The sequence below is a fragment of the Euprymna scolopes genome, chromosome 13 (genome assembly GCF_053919585.1).
Source record: "Euprymna scolopes isolate OS-2025 chromosome 13, ASM5391958v1, whole genome shotgun sequence".
In the NCBI taxonomy this organism is placed as follows: Eukaryota; Metazoa; Mollusca; class Cephalopoda; order Sepiida; family Sepiolidae; genus Euprymna; species Euprymna scolopes.
In genome coordinates, this window is record NC_136494.1 from 29127887 (window position 1) to 29137886 (window position 10000).

General features: G+C 27.5%; 1 protein-coding gene across 1 annotated transcript in view; it reads right to left on the bottom strand.

The window, feature by feature from the left end:
- The window catches only part of LOC145291964 (uncharacterized), a 231902-nt gene extending 222890 nt beyond the window's left edge, over positions 1–9012 (bottom strand). The window contains exon 1 of the mRNA XM_080137901.1: positions 8358–9012. Coding sequence (XP_079994027.1) covers positions 8358–8475 — 118 coding nt within the window. The 5' untranslated portion in view covers positions 8476–9012. The remainder of the gene's footprint in view (positions 1–8357) is intronic.
- Between the last annotated feature and the right edge of the window lie 988 nt (positions 9013–10000).

The window sequence follows — 10000 nt, forward strand, 5'->3', positions numbered from 1 at the left end:
AGACCAGCTATTAACAGGTCTCCTTACATGGCAGCTTTGTTCAATCTTGACAGACTATGGATACCCACTGTAAGTATGCCTTCGCGTGAATTTTTTTTGTGACAAGAGTTGGACAATCTCCAACCACACCTCTCCTGAGTGGGCGTTGTTAAATACCGGTAGTAAGTGGAGGTTCAGGACGACTGGATACAATGCCGAGATAAGCAGAGAACGTATACAGCGCCAAGAATTCTCAAATGGTGATCCATCGAATACTAGCCAGGCTCAACGTTACTTAACTTCGATCATCTGACGAGAACCGGTGTCAACGTGATTATACTTCTCTTTCTCTCTCTCTCTCTCTCTCTCTACACACACACACACATATATAGTTTTAATTTGCTTTTACATAAACATTTACGTATCGCTACACACTCATGAGTATGTTTCAGTAAATTAGTTATAAATAGCTAGAGATATCTTCAGACGATGTTGCTTTTCCAAAAGTTCAGTTTTTAATCCTTGAAAAAGAAACATCGCCTGATGATATCTCTAGTTACTTATAAATAGTTGACTGAAACATACCCATGAATGTGCAGCGATGTCTAAATGTTTATGTAAAATCAAATAAAAAGTATATCTTACTCTGTATTGTGCACTCTTGTATGAATCTCGTTAAATTCATTGGATGTTTTACCTCTGAATATGCTTAGCCTGGAATAATATAAAATATTAGTCAACAATCATTATTATTATTATCATTATTATTATTATTATTATTATTATTATTATTATTATTATTATTATTGTTATTGTTGTTGTTATTATTATTATTATTATTGTTGTTATTATTATTATTATTATTGTTGTTGTTATTATTATTATTATTATTATTATTGTTGTTATTATTATTATTATTATTGTTATTATTATTATTATTGTTATTGTTGTTATTATTATTATTGTTGTTGTTGTTATTATTATTATTATTATTATTGTTGTTATTATTATCATTATTATTATTGTTGTTGTTATTATTATTATTATTATTGTTGTTGTTATTATTATTATTATTGTTGCTGTTATTATCATTATTATTATTATTATTATTATTGTTGTTGTTGTTGTTGTTGTTATTATTATTATTATTATTGTAAATCTAAGGGAATTTCCTTTTTTTTACATATGCATCTTACGCGTGTTTCATTGTATACAGACAATGTTGCCTTCCCGCAGCTCATCAGAGACAAACAAATTTCACAAACAATCACACATCGATGAATGAAATAAAGAAAAGATGGAGAGCATTAATTCGAAAAATTCAATAACATTTATTAAAAATAATATGGGAATAAAAATCCCCATACAATCCGCATGAAATAAAACATCATACGACCTTATCTGTAATTAAGATTTATATCTATTAGGTTTAAAGGTTTTGAAACCATGCCTGGAGAAAAGATGAGAGCCTAGTGAGTCAAGAATAACTTTGTGACTGGGTTCGAATCTCCACAACTATCACATGTTACATTATTTGCGTAAGCATGAAACATTACTGCCTTGAGCTATAAAATGAATGTTAGTGTTTTTTTTTAATATTATATATATACTAGTGTTACCTGTGGAAATTCCACAGTGGACTCTTTCATATGTAATATATTGATGTTGGCATTCTGTGGATGTTCAGCGTATAGTGAGACACGCTGATATTATTGTAGCTCTTTTGTTAAAACTACAAAAGTAATTATGGACCGTAGCCCGATTGTAGAATACGCTAAAATATGATATTTTAAATTATGCAGGTTTCGTATATATTATTATAGAGTCAATTTTCTATCGATTCATATATAAAGTTCTTATTTAAAAAACTCTCTCTCTCTCTCTCTATATATATATATATATATCTATATATATATATATATATATATATATATATATATATATATATATATATATATATATATATTCATATGCCTTGGGTGCATCAGCTTAAATCAAAACCGAAACCAAAACTTATATATATATTTAAGTTTAAAACTTATGAAGAATTATTAAAATTATGTGTCACAAAAAATGGAAGGTCATAACAATTAAACGACAATCATTCGGAAAAAAAAGATGTACGCATGACACACTGAAAACATACACGCTATCGTATTAATATATATGTATGTGTGTGTATGTATGTGTATATAAAAGTGAGAATGTGTGTGGGGGTTTAAAGACACTTCTCAACCTATATACTCAAGCAATTTTTATCTATAGACTTGAAATTTGGTATATAGGGTAATCAGACATGTAGAAAACTTTTAATCCATGTTCATCCGGTAAAAAGGGCTGCTAATGGGTCAAAACGGAAAAAAATGGTACGTTGGAGTCGTCAGATTTTTTTTCCTATTTGCTAACTGCTTTACGAATGCGCATGCGCGAATAGTTCACATTACAGATTACTTATGTTAAAAAAGTTGCTTTAGAACACTTTTTGAAGTTGTGACACGCTGGTCTAATGGTTATCGTACTCGACTCACCGCCTTTAGGTTTTGGTTTCGATCCTAACTCGAGTATTTTTTCTTTTTTTTTTTACTTAATAGAAGTGAACTGTTTTTAGAAAAAAAAATGATACTTGCATTCACATGCCTCAGTTTCTGTATTATGCGTATTTCACGACCGGGCAACGCCTGGCGGCCTGCTAGTATATATATATATATATATATATATATATATATATATATATATATATATATATATGCGTGTGTGTGTGTGTGTATTTATACATATGTACTAGTGTACACGATTCGTTAAAAATAAGGGAAACAATCATATTTATATGAAATCTATCAATGAAGTTAAAATAGAAAGAAGAAAGAAACTAACGTTTAAAATTGGAAAGTGAATTCCAAAAAGATATTAACAAACATATTATATATTCTAAATCCAATTACGGAGATTGTCCGAGGTTGTCGAATTTGGTGTTTGCTTTCTACCTTCCCCTATGCACTTGAAATAGTTCCGTCATACTGTTTTTTCACTCGCTAACATTTATGTGACAGAACGTATATATATATATATATATATATATATATATATATATATATATATATATATAAACACAATAAAGATGTAAACTGTTTAAAGCCAAACAAAGACAGAACTTATTCAATATACATATCTATTAATTAAATTAAATTCGTTTTTCGAGTCATAGCAGAATATGTATTACATTTATACAGGCGGAAAAAAGAAAGTCCACACTTGAAATTTTTTCAAAAACTGATAATTTAAGCTAAATTAAATATAACTGTTAAAACAAACTATACCTCATTTGATTGGCCTATAATTTTACCTGTTCATATTTGACATTTAATTTAAATATTCTAGTGTTCACGTCAATTTAAAAAAAAATAACTTCAAATTGAGGAGGCAAAAATAAAGTCTGCACAATGGAAAATTGTTATTAAAATGTAACTTTATGACATTAATGCAACACAAATACAACAGGACCACAATGAACTAGTAAATATTTAGTAGCATAGCCCTTCTGCAGTTTGACAACCTGAATTAAACTGCAGCAATACTCCTGGTAAAGGGCATCCCACTTTTCTTTGATTTTTTTCAAAGTTCTTCCAAATTTGAAATTTTATATTTGTGTTGCATATATATATATATATATATATATATATATATATATATATATATATATATATATATACTCCTATAATATTTTTGTGTGTATTGATATTCATCTATTGATCTAATACGAAAATACAACTTGATCGTGGAATTGCATTCATCTGCAAAAGATCTAGTTAATTTGCAGATTCTTTCTATATATTTATATATGCCTATATCTATTTTTTAAATAATTTTGCCTATCAAACTCCTGTCAGTTTTTGGTCTACGGCCATGAAACTTAATATATATATATATATATATATATATATATATATATATATATATATATATATATATACATATATATATATATATATATATATATATGTATATATACATATATGTATATATATATGTATATATATGTATATATATATGAATATGTATATATATGTGTATATATATATATATGTATATATATATATATATATATATTTATATTTATATATATATATAGATTAGTCCTCGCGCGAAAGAGCAGGACACAAAATGTTAAAAGTAATAATAATAGAATAACAATAACAAAAACTTTCGCTGGCGAGGACTACTATTGGCCATAACCAGTTATACAGTCCTTTTGAAATTTTCATCTCTATTTTTCTCATTATGCACTGAAACCTATAAGAATTATGTTCCTTATAAAATTTTAAAGATTTTCTATTCTTAAAGAAGTTTAAAAAATTTAATCTTAAAAGCTATTTTAAAGCTTTTGTTAAAAAAAAATCAGATTTTCTCATTATTCAGACCTGTATTACAAAGAGGGTATTGCAAAAAATGAGTAGTGGTGTGAGGAGAAATACAAACTGAAACAGAGAGAATATTCAGACCTGTAATAATACAAAGAGGAGGTTGCAAGTATGAGTTGTGGTGTGAGGAGAAATACAAACTGAAATAGAGAGAAGGAGGGGTTTAAAATATAATCTTAAAAAAGATAAGATACAAGTTGGAAAAGCATTTCATCCAAGACATGAAAATTGTTAAACAAAATGTTTTTACTATAGGCTTTAATAATAAAGGTACAAGATTCAATTTGAAATTTATTTATCTTCAAACTGCACTTTTATAAATTTTACAAAGTAAGGTATAAAAATTTAATTTAAATTGAATCAAAAAATTACCTTGGATTTATTTTATGTAATGTACATTTTGTTGCAATTTAAAAACATCTTTCATCTAGCAATTAATGATAGAGATAAAAAATTTTCAATAATTTTTTTTAAAAGTGCAACAGAATGTACATTACATAAAATAAATACAATGTAGTTTAACAATTTTCATGCCTTGGATGAAATGCTTTTCTAACTTGTATATATATGATCCTGTTTTAGTTTGTTGGATAAATAAGCCTGTGATTCTTACGTCATTCATACAATAGTACCAATTTACAATGCCTCCCCACGAAACAGAGTTAGACACCAGGGTCGTTTTTTAACGTGGAGAAAAGGTACAAAAATAAAAAAAATTGTCTCAGTTGTGAAGGACTGCGCCTTCACCGAAAGAGAACAAGAAATGAAAGTGCAGCATCTGAAGAACAGATACTACAATTTGATCTGGACCAAAAGGCCAAGTTCATTGTATTTATACATAGTAATACAGCCACAATTACGATATTTAATTAATCTACTTTTTGTATATATATATATATATATATATATATATATATATATATATATATATATATAAATAAACTACACAGATGCATGTATTATATATCGACAAATGCCAAAATGATTAAGTGTCCATGAGTACAGAATTCAATAAAAAATCCTGACTAATACAGTTTTCTTGAATTTGGTACAGTTCTCTATTGAATTCACCACCTGATAAGACTTGCCTATTTGAGCTATAATTTAAATGTATATTCTTAGCTAGACGTTTGTATAAATAAATATACGTTTGTATAACTAAATATTGATACTATATATATATATATATATATATATATATATATATATATATATATATATATATATATATTTATACAAATTCTAGGCATATACATTTAAATTATAGCCCAAATAGTCGAGTCCCATCAGGTGGTGAATTCAATATATATATATATATATATATATATATATATATATATATATATATATATATATATATATATATATATATATATATATATATATATATAGAGAGAGAGAGAGAGAGAGAGAGAGAGAGAGAGAGAGAAAGAGAGAGAGAGAGTTAAATGTATATATATATATATATATATATGTAGAAGTGAAATTGTCTGTCTGTGTGCGTGTGTCTACCAAACTATATCTATTTTCAGTTTACAGACTCGAGATTTGACAGAAAGGGGTATTGAGATTTGGGAAAAACTTTTTAATCGGTTTCGGCCTATAATTTGGCTGCCAAGGAGTTAAAGTTCAACAATTTGACCCTTGAAAACTCTATCAAATTCCTCCGCCAATTTTGTGTCCAAACAATTGAAATTTTAGATGTAGGTTACTTGTATATGGATAGAAACTTCTAATTTGATTTGAGTCCAAAACAATAAATGTTACATTGGGGTCAATGTTAAGCAATAATTGACCTCTGCGATCTCTACCAAATTACTCAGCCAGTATTTGGTCTAAACAAGATTAGAATTTTATCATAAAGTGTATTCAAAATTAGGGCAAGCATTTAAATCCATTTTTTGTCTAAAATTTGGCTGCCAAAGGGTCAAAGTACAAAAGCCAATTTTGGGTCTAAACATTTGAAATTTTACAAAAAGTGTATTCAGACATGCAGCAAGCTTTTTAATCAGATTTTGGGTGAAAATTTGGTTGCCAAGAGGTCAAAATTAGAAAAGTTGACCGTTGCAGACTCTACCGAACTCCTACACCAATTTTGGGTCTAAAGACTTGAAATTTTAGATGTAGGTTACCTGATACGAGTTAAACTTGTTAGTGTATATACATATGCACATAAAGTTATGAAAGTTTCATAGGGCCCGAGCAGAGCCAAGCTGAACTACTAGTACACACACACATACACACACCCACACACACACACCCACACACACACACACACACACACACACACACACACACACACACACACACACATACACACACACACATACACACACACACACACGCACACACACACACACACACACACACACACACATATATATATATATATACTGTGTGTGTAATGATATATATATTTGCAGTAGAGATCCCTAGATACAAGAAAGCCTTTTAATCCAATAGTTTCTTCCCCAGAACTGCAGGTCCTTTCGGGATTCTACTTTCCCAACTGTACTGATATGCAGAAGTTCAAGTGTAATGTGAACAAACATCTTTCTACTCATCTCTCTTCATAATGCCCCTGCAAATTAAGTCCCTGATAGTAGCCTCCTGCTTCAAAGTGGCACTGTGCCTTGTTTGGGGTGAAAATTGAATTAAAAAAAAAAAATAAATAAAATATAATTATTTCAGCAATCCAAAATGTAAATCGGTCAAAATCTCCAAAATGTAAGTCTTAATCTTAAGCCGTCTTAAGAAGAAATTGAAATTCATGGGATTTTTCTTAATTTTTTTTTTAATGAGTATAAATAAAAAACACTGTATAAATGAATATTGAAAATATTCATTTATACAGTGTTTTTTATTTATATTATTCATTTATGTTAATAAAATCCTTTTAAGTGTTAGGAGACTTTCAAATCTGGGGAATGCATATTGATTAATGTTTCATAGCCTTTGTTGACATTTAAAAAGAAAATATGAAATAAAAAAAAAATGTATTTCATTTTTCATAAATGGTTTCCAACTTTCTTTTTGTCTTGTTCGCACAAAACCAGATTAAACTAAATAAAATTCACATTTCTACGAACCGTGTCTCACGGTAGTGTCGAAAATTTATAATGATGGGTTAGTTAATTTAGACGTGACGTAATATTATACATGATATTTTTATAAATATATACAAAACTAATATCTAACTTTGTATATATATATATATATATATATATATATATATATATATATATATATATATATATATATATGTATGTATGCATGTATAAATATATTTATGCACAAACACATGCTCACACTTATATATATATATATAGACATCTATCTATCTATCTATCTATCTATCTATCTATCTATCTATCTATCTATCTCTCTCTCTCTCTCTCTCTCTCTATATATATATATATATATATATATATATATATATATATGATTAATTAAACTGATTGGATTTTTACTATTTATATCATGGATGATTTCATTTTCATGGGTTAATAGATTATTAGCTGATTATATATATATATATATATATATATATATATAGATTGATAGATAGATAGAGAAATAGATAAGTAGATATAGATATATATTTAAATAAAATACGTATGAAATGCACCATTGACATATGTATATATATATATATATATATATATATATATATATATATATATATGTCAATGGTGTTTTTCATACTAATTTTATCTAAATGTATATATATATATATTTAATAATTGTTATAGTAAATAATTACATATATATATATATATATATATATATATATATATATAAATATATATATAAATTCTTATTTGTTTTTTACGTAAGCAGTAATATGGTGCTACACAGTCATGAGCATGTTTCGGGCAGATAGCAGTAACTAGAGACCTCTCAAGGCATTATAGCGTATACGAAAGCAACGTTTGTATATATGTATAATAAATTACTTACCTGGTTTCCTGGGGGTCACAACTTTGAAGGCACTTCGGTGTTCGCCGTTCATTTCTCCTCCTTCTTCGGTACCATCGCTAGAAAGTTTTTTACTCTTTACCAAAAAAGAGCGGGGCATTGCTTTTCCTTTATGACTTTTTCAACTGATTTTTCGCGCTTGATTGGTAATATTTGCCGTCCACAGAAATCGCGATTCAAACGTTTAAAATACGATCCTGCTTTTTAATTCCTTCTTTCACCTTGTCAGAACAAATAACAAAACAAAACAAAACAAAACAAAAAAAAAAACACCTTCATAAATGTATACGTAACCGTATACGTAGGTATATAAACCATTATTTACTACGGGTTTTCTAATCGTTTGTCACCATTCCTTAAACGTACTTCCCTGTTGTATATACGTACACATATATCTATCTCTATATATATATTTGCATGTATATACGCATACATATACACACATATGTATATAAATGTATATGTTATTGTATCACGTCTTGTGTGTATATTCCTTTTGGTTTGTGAGAAGGGTGTGTATGCTCCGTCTATCGTGGTTTATTGCCTGGGTTCATCTTGATTAGGCATTAAAAGTGTGTTTGTCGACCATTCAGGCGTTTGTTCAACTGTAAAAAAAAAAAAAAAGAGAAAAAAAAAAAAAGAAATAAAGGTATTCTACACTTTCACACTTCAGCGAACCCGAGCAGAGAATAATTACTACATAAATAATTAGAAAAAAAAAATCAATATGTATATACATTTAAACATTTATGTAAAATTCATTCTCTTGGCGTTTATTGTAATCGCTTTTCAAAAGGATAATAGATGCACGCGCGCGCGCATATACTTACACACATATGTATATATATATATATATATATATATATATATATATATATATATATATATAGAGAGAGAGAGAGAGAGAGAGAGAGAAAGTGAGAGTTAGATATATACAGAGAAAGACATATATATATATATATATATATATATATATATATATATATATATATTAAGAGATTAATGTATATAGAGAGATATACCGACTATATCTGAATATACTAAAATGTATATTTATACAGGTATGCGCTTATACATACATGCATACATACACACACACACATATATATATATATATATATATACGGAAACACATATATATATATATATATACGCAAACACACACATATATATATATTAATGAGATGACGTAAAGCTGTATATATCTATACACATAATTATTTTTTTTTTTTAATCTTCGGCTTCTAAACGATACGCATATTTCCACATGACTTTTCATGCAGTTATGTTCTGGCTGGAAGATCATTATTTTAATATAATAATATTCTCTTTTGTTTTACCAGCGTTTCTGACAGATAATTATTCCACAGTTTTTTTGCCATGTTTAACAACGGTTCTTGAAGAAAATTATTCCAAAATTGCACATGTTTTGGCAAGCAGTTCTGGTAGACTTATTCTTCCACGATTGCACACATTTTTTTTTTTACCAGTGGTTATCACAGACTATTATTCAACAATTGTACATTTTTTTTACCAGCGCATCTGGTAATGTATTATTCCAAAACGCATATAATATATATATATATATATATATATATATATATATATATATATATATATATATA